General features: G+C 38.7%; 4 protein-coding genes across 11 annotated transcripts in view; 2 read left to right on the top strand and 2 right to left on the bottom strand.

Moving 5' to 3' along the window:
• LOC105453382 (heterogeneous nuclear ribonucleoprotein 27C) overlaps window positions 1-4,339 on the bottom strand; it is a 39,558-nt gene extending 35,219 nt beyond the window's left edge. For 3 of the 5 annotated variants that reach the window (XM_011695288.1, XM_011695287.1, XM_011695289.1), the window contains exons 1-3: window positions 4,161-4,339; window positions 2,382-2,589; window positions 1,853-2,039 (exon numbers count right to left, since the gene is read on the bottom strand). In XM_011695288.1, the coding sequence (XP_011693590.1) occupies window positions 1,853-2,039; window positions 2,382-2,589; window positions 4,161-4,198 (433 nt within the window). In that variant the 5' untranslated portion in view covers window positions 4,199-4,339. The remainder of the gene's footprint in view (window positions 1-1,852; window positions 2,040-2,381; window positions 2,590-4,160) is intronic. The other 2 variants (XM_011695290.1, XM_011695291.1) reach the window with 1 other exon arrangement.
• A 2,182-nt stretch (window positions 4,340-6,521) lies between these two features.
• On the top strand, window positions 6,522-7,841 carry LOC105453381 (proteasome subunit beta type-1). Its single transcript, XM_011695286.1, has 4 exons — window positions 6,522-6,743; window positions 6,935-7,124; window positions 7,259-7,495; window positions 7,600-7,841. The coding sequence occupies exons 1-4, from the start codon at window positions 6,643-6,645 to the stop codon at window positions 7,783-7,785; spliced, it is 714 nt and encodes a 237-aa protein (XP_011693588.1). The 5' UTR covers window positions 6,522-6,642; the 3' UTR covers window positions 7,786-7,841.
• Window positions 7,842-7,847: 6 nt separating this feature from the next.
• On the bottom strand, window positions 7,848-11,052 carry LOC105453380 (endothelial differentiation-related factor 1 homolog). Of its 2 annotated transcripts, none has more exons than XM_011695285.1 (4): window positions 10,824-11,052; window positions 10,636-10,687; window positions 9,044-9,204; window positions 7,848-8,743 (listed from the first exon to the last, which is right to left on the bottom strand). In XM_011695285.1, exons 1-4 carry the CDS (start codon window positions 10,896-10,898, stop codon window positions 8,588-8,590), a joined length of 444 nt encoding a protein of 147 aa, XP_011693587.1. In that variant the 5' UTR covers window positions 10,899-11,052; the 3' UTR covers window positions 7,848-8,587. The 2 variants fall into 2 exon arrangements, with proteins under 2 accessions (XP_011693587.1, XP_011693586.1); XM_011695284.1 differs by having other exon boundaries at window positions 10,627-10,687; window positions 10,824-11,051.
• A 444-nt stretch (window positions 11,053-11,496) lies between these two features.
• Window positions 11,497-16,156, top strand: LOC105453379 (abhydrolase domain-containing protein 16A). Of its 3 annotated transcripts, XM_011695281.1 has the most exons (12): window positions 11,497-11,596; window positions 12,536-12,849; window positions 12,940-12,993; window positions 13,220-13,530; window positions 13,904-14,085; window positions 14,154-14,268; window positions 14,345-14,480; window positions 14,708-14,872; window positions 14,944-15,071; window positions 15,168-15,364; window positions 15,455-15,606; window positions 15,694-16,156. In XM_011695281.1, the coding sequence occupies exons 2-12, from the start codon at window positions 12,763-12,765 to the stop codon at window positions 15,796-15,798; spliced, it is 1,632 nt and encodes a 543-aa protein (XP_011693583.1). In that variant the 5' UTR covers window positions 11,497-11,596; window positions 12,536-12,762; the 3' UTR covers window positions 15,799-16,156. The 3 variants fall into 3 exon arrangements, with proteins under 3 accessions (XP_011693583.1, XP_011693585.1, XP_011693582.1); XM_011695283.1 differs by lacking the exon at window positions 11,497-11,596 and having other exon boundaries at window positions 12,261-12,825; XM_011695280.1 differs by lacking the exon at window positions 11,497-11,596 and having other exon boundaries at window positions 12,261-12,849.
• Window positions 16,157-16,286: the final 130 nt, after the last annotated feature.

Genomic DNA, 16,286 nt, shown 5'->3' with positions numbered 1-16,286 from the left:
ATTAAACATATTTTTAAGAATATAAACATTTTAAATATTATAAAAAGTAAGAAAAATTATTGTGCCAAACATAAAAATTAATGTATTTTAATAATGTATTTTTTATTATGTTTACAATCTAGTTTAAAAATTATCTGCGCTTATTTTTTTACAAAATTAAATTTATAAAATTAAAAATTAATAAATATTTATTTATCATAAGTAATTATTTATCTCTTATCTATACCGATTAATGTCAATATTATTACATAATTGATTATCATTCTCTCTATGTATAATCTAAATTAATAGATAATAAATTACGCGTTTAAATTGAATAGAATTTTATCATCTTAAAGTTTAATAAATAACCGCAAATAATGATAACAATTTTTAAAATAAGATTCAAACTTAAAATTTTCATTAGATTTATAGTACACAGCTATCTGTATTTATATGTGTAGTCTGTAAATTCTACATATAATATAATATGTGAGAAAGATTACAATGTATTACGAATATTATGATACAGATAGGATAAACATTACTAAACAATAAATACTTTTGTGTTATCACATGGTTATATAAGATTAAAAAATTACCTCGCTTTTTTTACAATATTAATGATGGCTGACTTTAAGAAGCATTTTAATACAATTATGATATTTCGCTCTGTTGTAAGAAAATATATACAAAACCTATAAGTATCAGCTTCTTGATTACAGCCACCAATAGCTTTATATTCAAAAAATATTCAAAATAAATAAGTAGTACTTGTACCTAATTGAATTAGCTACGTACTCGTCACAACCTTATTTGTAAGCATAGCAATAATGCTTAGCCAATAGTTTCTAAATATTTAATCGTTACTTAGTCCAGTATTATTATGACTAACAATTTTTTAAACATAACGTTAATATCTGTTTTACAAAGTAATTTTTATACAAGTTTAATATAAGTAAGATATTATAATTATGAACAGAAAATACATAAGTATGGATAAAAAATTATATAAATGAGTTATCCGATAAGAATTATTCGTCTAATATAGATAATATCTAATAAAAAATGGAACTTGTAAGATTTTTCCCTAATTACATAGCAAACTTAAGCTATGTATGATTTACAATAGTATAATTTGACACAGCCTTATACTTAATAAAACTTAGCCAAAAACGCAATATTTATAAACAATTGTATTTAATTTTAATGTAATACCGCAATACGTGTAACGTAATAACGAAAAAGGCAAGATGTATTATTACAAGAGGAAATCAGAACATAGATAGTAATTGCGCAATATTGAATAAATTTAATAATAACTGTTTAAAACCTTATAACAATTAATATAAACTGCGCTAGATTAAGAATATAAAAATTTGTAAATCTTACTGATCTTATATCAAGTTTCATCGTATATACATCAATAATGGATAGTCGCCAGAATTTTTGAACAAAAACATTAGTTTTTATAAAATTATTTTTAATATCAAGTATCTCATCTTTTCATTTATTCCATATTTATACTAACAAAAAAATAAAATATATAATAAATACATAATAAAAAAGTTTTCAAGAATTCTGACTGTAATTCTGATCATAATAATAAAAATATAATTCTATTGTTTTGATGCATTATTCAACAGTTTCCACGATCATTCTTCACATTTATAATATATATAACATTAAAATTGTTATTTAAAAATTAGCAAAACATATAAAACACATAATTTTTTTTAACAAGAAAGGAAAAAGAAATGGAAAAAAATACAAATATAATACTAATAAAAATATCTTATAAAAATGCCGTAAAAACCATCGAACGTAATGCGTCAACCAATATATCTTGTTATAAAAGTCAATTCACACTCACCCCTCGATTTCTTCTTCTCCTGATCATACATTATGACTACTTCCATGACTTTACCAAAGCGAGTAAAATAGGATCTTAAGTCAGTCTCCGTCACATTACTTGGCAAGCCACCAAGAAAGACTTTCGGGAAGCCACCGCTGCGCTTTGGCTTTTGAAGAGTGCGTGGATTACATGGTTTCGGATCAATCTGCGAAACGTCAACAAGATCACGTAATTTCTCTCTTATACATTTAAGATCATTATATTATATTTCAATCCTTCATTTTATAAAATTAAAATATCATTAAATATTAAGATAAAATGTGGCATCGACTTATAGTCAGATAATTCTCATCTATACGTTATGATTTATAAAAATTTGATGAAAAGTTTAAAAGATTTAAGTGAGAGAGTACAATTATTCTAGTATAAAATTGTATTTCGGAAACCATAAATTAATACATATATTATATATATATGTATATATATAATATATGTCAAAAAATATAATGTTCTACAAGCTTTCCAAATAAGATTCTGCAATACATACTGTACGTCCATCAAGTTGGTGAGGTCCGTTCTGAAGGACCAAAGAAACATTAGCGGGATCGCTAAATGTTACAAATCCAAATCCACGACTGCGCCCGGATTCGCTGTTTTTCATAACAACGCAATCGATGACCTCGCCATAACGGCCGAAGTAACGTTGGAGATTTTCTTGGGTTGTCTCCCATGATAATCCACCAACGAACAATTTTCTGGAAATAAAACGGAATAGTCTCTTTAATATCGTTAATATACGAATTTATTCGCGATATATAATTTGCATAATAGATGAATAACGTCGCTGTTGATGGGTCTTGAACGCTTATCTTTACGGAAAAAATACTACTGATATTCTTAAAGCATGAGTCACATCAGTACGTTTTGTCCTTTGTATTAGCAATATTTGAAAGAAAATATTTTTGCATAAAAAGAGGTCACACACAAAATTGTTCCAAAATAGTTTACAAAAACGATCTTAACATGTGATATGTGTGCTAAAATTTATATTTTTCCTAGCATATCAAATCATTCAGACAGTTTTAATTAATATCGCATAGCATAATAAGCAAGATTAATTAGATATTCTACACAGAGATTTATTTATCATAAAAGTAAATGTACTTCAAGTCCATCATACTGCAAAATTCTCTCAAAATATACCAATCTTCAATCGTAACTTTCTTTTCAGGAAAAGAAAGTAACACCTTCGTATATTTGTAGTATAAATATTTATAAATAAACGCAATAATTTTACACATTACTTTCTAAAGTAACCTAATTTAAGAGAGACACTTTGATGGGAATATTTCAGCTCTTTCGAGCATCCGAATTTCGAAAAAGGATGAACTAGTAGTTCTAAAAAGATAAAACGTGCTGAGTCATACAAAGTGTAAATACGCCCGGCAGCCGCCGGCGCCGGCGATGCTCACGAAACATCGCAATCAATTGATATCCAAACGCCATTCCCCACCGCCAGCCGTTTCGAAAACTCAAATACGCCATTCCGACTGTATTCCGTTCGTATTCGCGCAACGAGTGCTCTCGTTACTCCGCGCACTTTCGACCGTGGCGCGTGGTGGCGTCGGGGAAGGGGGGAGATCCTCCAGACCGGAGCCCGCCATCCGTGCGGCTCCGGTCGAGAATTGGAGCGTAAAAATAGAGAGAGAAACCAGCAGTTGTCTAAGGACGCGAAACGCTTTCGCGCACCGCACTCTCGTGAGCTGCCATAAAAGAATGCGCGGGCGGCGAACGGAGGCCGCCGCTGCCGCCGCGGGGAAGACGCGGGGGGAGAGAGAATACCCCGAATTTTCGCAGATCCTGAGGCTCGAAGCCAGACGGCGCCGAACGTGTGCCGGTCGACCCGCCGAGCCTCGCGGTGAAGCAAGGAGTCACGTATCTCATCGTCATCATTCTCGTTGTCGTCGCCGCCGCCGCCGCCGTCGTCGTCGTTGCCAAAAAGGAGAAAAGAGAGTCAAGAGAAAACCACCAGCGTATCGGGGGATATCCTCGCGTCAACAGCGATGACGTTCCACGTCGTCACGGGACGAGAGCTGAGAATGTGAAGGCGTAACGTCGGCGAGACGCAGGAAGGCGTCGAGGAAGAAAAAAAATCATTCTCGCGCGATCGCGGGACGCGCAAATCGCGAGCGGCGGCGGCGGCGGCGGCGGCGGCAGCGGCGGCGGTAACGGGAACGATGATGGCCCCGCCGAATGCGGGAGCGTGAAGGACGGCGAGGGGGGCCGCGATGCCGTCCGCGACACCGGGCACCCGGGCTCTACTCACCCCTTTTCGTCGTCGTCCATTTCGGTCTTCACTCTCATAATATTTCACTTAAAACTACGAGAACGCGGTCAATTTCAGGGCGCGAGTGGGAATATGGCACGATGCTTTAGCGCGGACGAGGGTAATGGCTCCGCACAACGCGACGTCGGGAACAAATGTAAACGTAACGAAGCGACGCGCGTCACTTCCGCCCGTCGCCCGACGACGCTGGTCGAATCAGCAACCCGGCCCGCGCAGGCTCGGCCACCGTCGCGCCGCCGGGACCCCGCGGGGCCCCGACTAAACTCTGATCGACTATAAACGACGTCATTTATCGGTGACTATAATAACGATCGGTACGGCCGAATTATTCGCTTAACCTCGATAGAATTGTTGACTTTTTGTTGTTTATATTTTTTGTCGTCGTTTATATAAAAAAAAAACATTGAAATTATAAGCTAAATTATAAGTTACAAATTTTGCATTTTTTTTCGATCAACACTCGATTAACTTAATAAATAGTTTATCAAGTAAAAGCTCGGTAGGGTTACGGAATCGTTGATTTTTTATTGCTCGTATGGAGAGAAAGTTCAGGGACGAGTCAGTTTCTCTCAAAAATTCCGCCGGTCGAATTTAACCGATTAAGCTAATCAGAGTTTAATTGTTCTACACGATGGATTTCAAATGCACGTCGAATGCACTTTCGACAGGCTAATTCTTTAATTAAATTGCCGACAAAAAAGATGATTCTGTCCGAAGGCTAGAACGCATTTAATTATAGCGCACAAATCGAAATTAACGCGCATGTCAAGGAAAATAAAAGTTATTTCGCGTTGTTCGCGGCGATGTGACTTCTCTCACTATATAATCTCATTTTGAGGGTATCATTTCTGTTTACGGGTTGTTTCGAATGTTTCGATCTCGTTCGCGGATCGATACAACTCTCCCAGAAACCAGCGATTTATATTTCACTGATCCGAATCGACAACGAATTGGCCGGGAAACCTGCCGTTTCCCCTCCCCCGCTCGACGCACGGCCCTGCGAGAGAGGCCGTTTGTTCGCGACGTGCGATATGTATTTTTTGCGCGATATTCACGCCGCGTTTATCGCGCTCGCCCGCGACGATTCACCTGCCGAAAACGGCAATATCCGCATATCGACGACACACGGGTGTTAAAACGTTGCCTGAGCACGTCGGTCATTCCGAGTTCAACGATCTTGGCCGTCGTAAGGTCCGTTCCTCGTGCCGCCGCGCCAACAGCCGCCTTCTGCACCCGGCGAGTGCGGAACGGATCGCGCGGAACGCGCGCTGGACCGGCGCGGAGGACAGGCGGGACGTGCAGGAAGCGCGGAGACCCCAGGAGCAGGTCCTGCGAACGTGTCGACTGTCGCGTCACACGTCAGAGTCGCGCCTAGGAGGATTTCCCAACTACTTAGTCAAATGCGCTTTCTTTTACAGGAATCTATATTGGATATAAGAAAAAATGCAGGGCGTGACCATCAGGAACCCGAACGCATATCTCGCTGAGTCATGCAACCAGAGCCAGCTGTTCAATTTTCGATTTTTATATAGCGTTGATTTGAATTTAATGAGTCCGTATAAATGTATGTATATTAATATGCAAACGAAAATGAATTTCTTTTGCAAAAAAACAAACTATTTTTCCTCTTGTATGTAGACAATTAAAGAGTGTATAGAATTCAATTATATATAAAGTAACGAAACAATATATTTTTATCGTTACATATCAGTCGTTTTAATAAGTGCATTATTATATATAATGTCGAGTACCGCAGTTTAAAAAATAATTTATTTTTCTTCAATTTACACGCATTTCTGTATTTGTAGGCTTTTTGAGAATTTGTATATCACATCAAATTACTTCGTTCAACGTGCGAGATTTTTCGTTTTTGTATCCTCCAAAATTTTTGCACTTAAAACGAGATAAATATATATTCAGACATTGAAGAGAGAAAGAGAAAGAAGATTCTCAGTATGCAAAAAGTGCACACCTATGAGCGATGACGAATGAATTTAAGGTGCCTTTTCATGCCAATGTTCGACGCTCTCATTTTTCAGCGTCGTAAATAAATTATATGATCAAAACGCTAGACAGTGAAAATGTATGAAAAAAAGGATATTATCATGTATATGTATATAAGCTTATTCAATTAGCGATCTGGGAGTCTATTTTACAATTTGGAAATAGATGCAAAAATTACAAAAGTAAGCGAATTTACGAGAAGATTGATTACAATTTCATTAGCCACCGCTCACTCTTGTGTTTTTCATCAATTTCCGAGAATTGTAATTATAAACTCTCTTGTATACAAAGCGTCATGAAATGACACCTTTATGAACTCGAATGAATCCGCGATTTGTTTTGCTGCCTGCCGCTGGCTGCGCGCAGTGCCAGTTCACCGTCGCGAGAAATTGTAGTGTCATTCGGAGTTTGAGAAGCAATTATACATTCGAGAGCACATCGACGAGCCGAGCGCGCAATGATGGATCTGTTGACAGAAAGTGGGAAAGGACGTTTACCCGATTACGAGGTGCAGGGAGCGAAAAAAGTGAGCTTCAGTCCGTACTCCGACAACGGGGGGTAAGTGGAGATAACCTACAAACGTCTACTATATTTTAAGCGTCACAATTGTAAGCACTGCAAACACACATTTCCACGATTGTTCTTGATTTTTATCTTACGATTCTTCGTGTAGTTTTACGCTCCCACATATATTTGCGTGGAGCACTTAACACTTACGCAATTGTACGAGGACACTGTTTCATCCTCAGGAGTGTGGTGGCCCTCGCCGGGGACGATTTCTGCGTCATAGCCGCGGACACGCGTCTCAGCACCGGTTTCTCGATCTACACTCGGGACCAGGACAAACTATTTTCCCTGTCGGACAGCACTATCTTGGGATGCTCCGGATGCTGGTGCGACACCTTGACTCTAACTCGTCTCCTGTCCGCTCGCATGCAGGTACAGACACTTTGCGCTTGGAATCAATTAGAATTGAAATATACTTCGGGAGAAAAGTGTAATTCATATGGTACATATTAAAATTGTCGGACATATCGACAGTTGTTTATTTCAAATATACGAACTTCTTCCAGATGTATAAGCATGAACATCAAAAGCAAATGTCTACTCCAGCGGCGGCACAAATGCTGTCGATAATGCTGTATCACAAGAGATTCTTTCCTTATTACGTCAGCAATATACTCGCTGGACTGGACGAGAATGGGAAGGGCTGTATATATAGTTACGATCCAATTGGACACTGTGAGAAAACTACATATAGGGCCGGTGGTTCAGCCGGCGCACTTTTGCAACCACTCCTTGACAATCAGGTAATATATTTTACTTATTTTACATATAAATGTAAAATTAAAATATTTAGGAACGAGGAATCGCAATAATTGATACTACAATTTGTAACTACTCCATTCTCTAGATTGGCTATAAGAATCAAGAAGGCGTCACTCCTGTACCCTTGACCCAAGAAAAGGCTATATCGATTTTGAAAGACGTTTTCACTTCCGCGGCTGAAAGAGATATATACACAGGTGATGGAATAACTATCAAAATTATTACAAAGGATGGAATAAGAGACTCTAGTTTTGCTCTGAGGAAGGATTAAATAGGGAATGGAAACGTTTATATCTACACGCAAATAAAGTTATTTGAGTACACCAGCATTTTGTTATTAAGTTTCTTTCTCATTCAAACATTCTTCGAAGTAGACAATACATTACGGAATAATCATTTTAATAGATTTTAAATGCATAAATTGAAATTGCATAGATTAAATAATGTACAAAAAATATACACGAAAGTTTAAAATATACACGTAAGCGGTACTTAAATAGGCGTTTTTTGTTTTTTTTTTTTAAATATTTATACACTATATTTTCTACTTAATATATGTGTATGTGTTTGTATGTGTAAATATCTATACCTCGTAGATTCTTAATAAATCTTCCCGATTCTTAATGAGAACAAATATCTGATGGTCCATCATAAATTAAGAATTTTATTTTGTCACTCAAACACAGTTTCGCTTTCTTTTATTTCATGATTAGCATTAGTAATGTACACTTAAAAATCTATAACAAACGATTACGCACAAAGGTAACTCAATAAGCCTTGTTTTTTTAAAAAACTTTATGCTGCGTTACTACATATCGTATGTAACCGTAAGTTACTCCGTACGTATTCGTGATATCCTAAAATATCTCTTATTTCGTACATAAAGACAAATAGTTATAACCCAGTTTTTTTTTTTTTAGTTCACAGTATCTATATGACCAGGAAAAGGAAAGCAGGGTAGTGATTTGTTTTTTCTTTTTTTTTGTCGCGTTCCGTTCTACCGTCTTTCTCACAGTTCTTTCTTGGGAACATTATATAAAGATCGAAAGATAGACATTGATTCCCCCCGAGATTCACTTCTTCGTCCCGGGGGCCGCTAACGGTTTGCCACGATCTTTACCGCGCAATTTCATTCCTAGTACTCGCTCGATCTTGCCAATCACCATCTGATTCGGTATTCCACGTCCCGCCTCGTAGTCATTGATAACTTGCGCCTTCTCGTTTACTTTCTGTAAGAGGCACATTGAAAAATTGTTAGCGAAATTATTCGTACTTTTATTCTCTTGCTAATGATACGTAATTCGATATAAATAAATAATACATAAAATTAATCAAAAATTAAAATAGAAAACTTAAATCATTAAGAATCATAAAAATATTTAAATTTAATTTAATTTTAAAATGTAAACTGAAATCATTGTAAATTAAAGAGAAAGAAAAAGAAACTATTAATAAATCTACAATTATTAAGTATAATTATGATTAATAAAATATTTTAATTATACAGTTACGAGACACAAATACTTTACCGTGGCCAGGTCTTTTTGCGACATTCCTTTGTTCTGTCGTCCTTGCTGGATAAGTTTGCCAAGTTCAAGTGGAATTTGATCGTGCTTCAATTCCTCCGTTTCACGATCCAATTTGGCTGTGTTCTTTGTGGTTACATGCTGTCTGTTTGCACCACCGCCCCCTGGTCAGAAATATTTTTTTCTATTTCTGAAGTATTGTATTTTTTGAGAAAATATTCCAAGGGAAAAAATTATAAGAAAAGCATATATCTGTGGTAAAACACTATAGAACATTTTTCAAAATTGCTATTTTAAGTCTGTGGAAATTAAGTCATTTAAAATCTTGTTCAATGAAAAATCTATATCGTCTTTATTATTTATATAATATTGATAAAATACCATATATACCAAATGGTTCTTTTTCCGTTAACTTAGACATCCTGTATTTTTAAAACTATAATTGTAAGCCATTTTAGACATATGATAACATGAAGTTTTTATCTTAAATTAATGTGTCGATCCACAATAAGGATTTTAAGCCCTAAGTAGTAAGAAATAGACCAATCATAGTCAAACATGAGGAAAATAATTGATTGTAATTGGTCAATATCTTACGGTGTAAGGCTTAAAAGCCTTATTGTGGACCAACACTAAGGAATCATCCCTTAAAATCTGTTAAAATATTTAAAGTGGTGTCTACAATAAGATTTTAAAACTTTTAACAAATTGATCAATCACAATCGATTACCTCCTCACATTCGACTGTGATTAATCAATTTCTTAAACCTTAAGAAAATCTCAATGTAGACACCACTTGCACTATTCCGGATATTTATTGAAACAGAACCTGTGTACATATGTCATATAACCTCGAGGAGAGATTGAAGATGCAAATCTACCAACCGGTAGAATAACATATCAAAACTTCCATATGTTTTATCTTAGAGTGTCGTATTTATAAACTTCATGTTGTCATATTTATAAAATTTTTTTTTAAATCGAGAAAAAAGAAACAGGAAAAATAAAAATCCTGGGATAGAAGATTAAAAGCTAAATAACAGATTCAAGATATACAAGACGTCATACAATCTCTCGGAGAGAATCTCGTGGAGAGGTTGTAGGCGCAAATCTATCACCAGGTGGAACAACAAAAAACCCCCATATGCTTATTCTTAACGCAGCAAAGCCTGTCCGCAAACCACCTCGAGCTCTTTATCTGCGACTCAATATGATACAATAATAATAATGGATTACATGCACTTTTTTTTACTGCAACTTTTTTTACCGCTGGTGTCGCGTCATCGTATCGGTCGCTCAGGTAAAGAAGGAGGCATGACAATCACATCATTTTTCACAATGTGCAGCCTGGATATTACGCGAGGCCATGGTATACATATAAAATTCGGTTGTTGTTATTGTGATGCAAAGAGTACGCAGAATCAGTGCGCTCGAGGCGGCGAGCACCGGACTTTGTTTATATCGCGCGACGAGAAGCGATTCCACCTCCCCCCCCGAAAGGGGGGAGGAGGAGAGAGAGGGGCGGGGAAAAAAGCGTAAAAATAATCTCCCGGAGGGGAATCCGCCAGGAAATCGGTGCTACTCACAATACTCACATTTCGCCTGGGTCTCCACGGTGTAGCCCTGTCGCCGCGCGTCGTTCACCGCCTGTAAACAAACACAAACGTCGGTTACACAATCGTGCGGCGCAAATTACGCGGTCGGACCACCACGTATGTATCAGTGTACGCGCGGTGTGTGGACGGCGGGGAGGTTGAGGGGGGGGGGGAGAGAGGGTTATTACCTTTTCGGTTTTCAACGTGGACGACTTCGGAGCGCGTTTACGGAGAGTGATAGGCGCGGTGTCCCAGTCTGACATGCTGTAGAAAAAAAAAAACTCTCACGACTCGGGGGAGACTCGAAGGGTTGTCACGGCGTGAGGTGTGCGCTACGTACTCGCGGGGGTGGGAGGAGGAGGAGGAGGAGGAGAACAACGTTTCCTCGGACGTGCGTAACTACACGGTGATAGCGGCCGCTCTACTGCTGGCTGCTCCCGCCTCGCCTCGCCTCGCCTCCCGCCGCTTGTTGGCCGCTGTTGCTCGCGTTTCCAGCCGATCGGCAAGGTCTTCTCTCCACCTCGCGTACGTTCCGAAAATCACGCGGCGCAGTCGCTTGATCGACCGGCGGCGCGAAGCATCGAGGGGGGCCTCGTCGGCGCCAGCTGTATAACGTACGGCGGAATAATATAATCGCGGCGACCGCACGCACGGCGTGCTCCTCCTCGCTGCTCGCGTGTTCGCGATTTTTTTTTTTCGGCGCGGCGCCGGCCGCATCAAATTGCGACGTGCTCCCCCGTACCGGCCGTAAGTATACCCGACCGCCGTGACTCACCGACTTCACCGCGCGACAGGGCGAGCTTCGAGATTCGAAATGTGACTCGTGCTGACGTCTCGGGACAGACTCGGACGACGAACTACCAGAGAACGCGGACCGTTGGCCGTTCAATTTTCGTCACGCTGCGTGTGCAGCACCGAAAAAATTTTTCTAATTTCTATGCCGATATTGCCGAGCTTCACGGTAACTATATGTACATGCAGAAATATATATATATGCCGCTTTCTCGCCCTTTCTCGAATTTTAAACTGCTAACGTAACATTTTCTCAAACGTGTATATCTGTTATATTTTCATATCGCAAAAAGGTCCGTCTATATATATAATGTCCTAACTGTTCTGAGATGCTCACATTAAAGAAAGATAGACAGGAGTACATGAAATTGATGAGATGCATAAGCGCTGAGCCAATGAGAATCTAATGATAATTAATGTTGCTCCAAAAATTATTGATCTATATGTACGGTTATACATGCAGACTTCTCGCTCGTCAAAAAAATTACTTACATTTATTCCCATCGTTAATTAAATATATATTTTAAGCTATTCCTAGCATGCGTAAAAAAACAGTATTGAAGTCTCTTTCATTTGCAGCATTCCTCCGCAAAGAGCATTATTAATAATAACAAGTTTGCAAGCTGCACTCGGTTAGCAAAAAGCGGCCCGATACGACATTATATACCTCTCTCTGTGTTCTCTGCGGCAAATGGCACATGCCTTCCCTTTTTAAATAATCCGATAATTTTTAGATCTTGCCTTTAGATTTTGGATCTAAATTGGCATAAACCAATCACAATGAAGAATCACAAGTTGCACTTTAGCAACCAAGTGCTACCACCTCGCTAGTACTTGGTAGCGATGTGCAACTTCTGTTTCCTGGCTCCCTGCCCCGATGTGAATTTTTTCCCAAAACTGTGGATGTTCAGTTAACATTCGAGTTTATGCAATCACTATTGCAGATATATTATTTTCTCCTCGTTCAATATTCGCGAACAAGAGGGATAAAATGATATCTGCGGCAGTGAGTGACTGCTAAAACGCGATGCACTCTCTCCCGGTTGGGGATCGCGAAACTCCAGCACCCAGCGAGTGTCTAGACTGTCTAGTATTATTATACTTTCAGTGGTCCCATTGGTGTGTTTCTCTCTCTCTCTGCTGACTCCGCTCCAGCACTCTCCAGAGTACTCTGCAATCCTAGCCTTCTCTTTACACTTTTGTTATCGGGTCTTTTCTCTGGCATTACTGCAGCCGATAACCCCTCGAGGCCGAGGCCTCGTTCCGCATCGCGACGTCCGCAGCATCGTATTTATACACGACTGTGACTCCAGCTGATCCGCGCGCGAGGGCGAGATGTCGTTGATCAGGACGTTGTGGAGGTGCACGTTTAGTCCGCGGCTTTTTAAGATTTACGAGGTAACGTGGGCCGGTCTGGTTGACGTGAGTACGACACACTTATTCAGCGTTTTCCAGCAGGAATTTGCATAAAAGTTGAGGTTACAACAAACACCCCTGTGTGTGCATTTGCAGAAATCGTACGAGGCGAGGAGCTTGGAGCGATGGGGCGATCAAATCGTGATCTCCGTAAGTGTTCCACGCGCGACAGAACGGAAGTTGTGACACTGCTGAAGGCTCGCCGCAAGTCTCTTATTTTGCGCTGCTCCGCCACGACAGCAAAGATCCGTCTGAACGCCGGCAAACGCGATCTCCGCGTTACATTTTTTTTTGCCAATTATGATCACACCTTCTGTATTATTGCGACTCTCGTAAGGACGCGCGAGCTCACAAATTGTTTCTTGCTCGGTTGCAGTTTGCGGCGATATGGTCGATAAGCCTCTACGCCGTACCAGTCATCGCCATGATCGCCATGTATCATCGTGGCTATTCCCTGACAGATAACGCTTCGTACCTGAGCAAGTGGGCTGCCAGCGCCGGTGCGATTCTCGTCGCCTCGTTGGCCGCACGCGGTTACTCCAGAGTCAACAATCCACAGTATGTGAAGTTCGTGGAGACCTTGAATGAGGCCCACTTGCATTACAATGCGAGCGCAAAGCAGGAGCTTCACAAGTACGATTTTGAATTCTGGGCATGGCCTGTGGAATTTAATGTGTCGAAATTAAGGTGGGTTACTTTTATTTCTATCAACAAATTAATATACAAGATATCTGAGAATCTTTAACTTTCATTTTATAATGACAAATTCTTCAATGAATTCGAGATATCGTTTGTATCAAAAATTTTTTCAGTTGTGATCTTTCACAACTCTGTAGCGGGCACTCAATTTTTCATTTATACCTCAGACATCTTGGTGAAAATCAATTTACACTTCAACGTTTTGTTTGATTCCGTCTGAAAACTTAGAGAAAGTAGGACTTGCACATTTTAATTAAAGAAATATTGGTCTTTTAAGTTCAAAGTAAAATTGAGAGATTTTTAAATAGCTTGTATATATTATAATTAATGTCACCGTTATCTAATAATGTGTTTCTTGCAGTGACACAGCAGATAAATTGACACTAGAAAAAATTGCAAAGGCTAGTGGGCGTCTCAGGCGACAAAGTGGCAAAGAATTTTTATTTGCTATACCATGTAAATTACTTTCTTATGTGGTAGCGCACACTTTCGCGGGTAAACTGATTTATCCTGGCAGCGTGTCTTTCGTCGGCTGGGCATTCGGTAAATATATTACTATTATCGTATTCGCTTGTGTTTTTTTATGTTATATTGTACAGGCAATGTTACAGGTTCTACACTGGCAAAGGGAAGGGCAGATTTGATAAAGCAGGGTGGAGAAAGATATAAGTTGATGACTACCGATAAAAATCAAATTGATGCGATGTTCGTTGATCGACGGAACAAGTAATGTAAACGATAATTTTATCGATATTTTCAATTACGCCACGAACTGTTCTCTAATGTACATATCATATTGCAGAAGTGCTAACGGCAATATGTTGGTCGTAATCTGCGAAGGAAACTGTGGTTTTTATGAGACAGGCATGATCTCCACTCCTCTGACCAAGGGCTATTCGGTGCTGGGCTGGAATCATCCGGGTTTCGGCGGCAGTACCGTGAGTATTGCGCTTGCAAAGAAGCAAGCTTCACACGTGTATTTCACAATGACAATCCGACGGGAAGAATTGCCGTTACTCTATCAATCTAAACTTTTTTGTCGCAACAATAAGATGTTGCAGTTATTGTCATTCAGACAGTAAATGCAAAGTTGGAGTAATGGCAAGCCTTTTTCTTCGCGGGCCGACATTTGTATCTCGTATAACAATAAATCATGACCACAAAGGGTGCGCCATATCCGGAGCAGGAGGAAAACGCAGTCGACTGTATAATGCGCTTTGCGATCGAGCATCTAAAGTTTCCCGAGGAGCGGATCATCCTGTACGGTTGGAGCATCGGGGGCTACACCGCCACCTGGGCCGCTATGAATTATCCCTCTATCCACAGCTTGGTAATATCATTCGGTTCAACTGGTAAAATATTGTCAAATCGATTCCATAAATTGACAAAAATTGTCCGCAGGTTTTAGACGCTACATTCGATGATATACTTCCGTTAGCTATTAAAACAATGTCACCGTCCCTAGAAGGTTTAGTCCGCAACATAATCAGAGATTACTTCAATTTAAATATAGCAGAACAATTGAATAGGTATATTCTATGGCGTATTGTTGCAATATAATGCAATTAACAAAGCACGTGTACCTCTATATATATACATATATTGTCATCTTTTAATTTTGATAGGTATAACGGAACCGTATTATTAGTGAGAAGAACAGACGACGAGATCCTCTGTATACCTCATAACAGTCTAGCTGGAAATCGCGGCAATATGTTGCTGATGAAATTACTTCTTAGACGTTATCCCCATCTATTTTCCGAAACCTCCGAGTCTGGGACAGTTCTATCGAGGTTCTTATCCGCCGAAGCGTCCGATAGAAGTAAGGAATATATCAATGGAATATATCAATTAAAGAAATTGTACATGAAAAAAAGCATTTTATCAATTTGATTATTGTTATTTACGACAGCATCGATATTGGAGTCGTTCAATGTTGAGGAGAAACATTGCCTACAATTGATAGCGTCTAATATACGAAGTGATGATGGAGTGATAAATTATCCGAGCACTCTGGGGCAAAATTGTAATATTAGGACAAAATCACAGTTGATTCTCTTCCTCGTACGTACTACATACAAAGATTCACAGATTTTAAGTCAAAGAAAATAAAAAAAATTGCGCTATGATCTATTCTATTCTATTTTCTAGGCAACAATGTATATGCAGGATCAGTCGACGTCACACTGTCTCCCACTGTCTGTCGATCTCTTTCATCCAGGTTGGGATCCAGCATCCGCCATTGCTGTAGAATAGCTTTCACAATAAACTTATATTTTGAACATCGGCACGAGCTTCCCAAGAGATTCTTATTCATAAAGTACATTATGAACAAGTGAAAGCGATAATAATAGTCCAATTTCGTGTTAACTAGCACACATACACACAAACGTTATTTATTCCATATTAATCTATAATCAATCTTACAAATTTTTTTTTCGTGTAAATGTTACACACTAGATATCATTTTATAAATTTATAAACATTTTGTAGTTGAGTTGCAATAGTTATTTGCGTTTTTTAAATTGATTACACGCGTCGCATATCACCTAGTACTGCTTTGTATAAAATTCATTTGTATTACAATATACATATTAAAAAAATTGATTCTTAATATATTGATATTATTTTAAGAAATAGCTTTTACAGTAATTTGTATTATATTTTATTGATAACTTAAAGAGAAAAAATAATTTCCATTAAAATTATGAAATGAGAATATATATATATATATATGTATATAT

The sequence above is a fragment of the Wasmannia auropunctata genome, unplaced genomic scaffold (genome assembly GCF_000956235.1).
Source record: "Wasmannia auropunctata unplaced genomic scaffold, wasmannia.A_1.0 LD336000.1, whole genome shotgun sequence".
NCBI classification, from domain to species: Eukaryota; Metazoa; Arthropoda; class Insecta; order Hymenoptera; family Formicidae; genus Wasmannia; species Wasmannia auropunctata.
The sequence above is the reverse complement of the archived record's forward strand: the minus strand, read 5'-3'. Positions and strand labels throughout refer to the sequence as shown.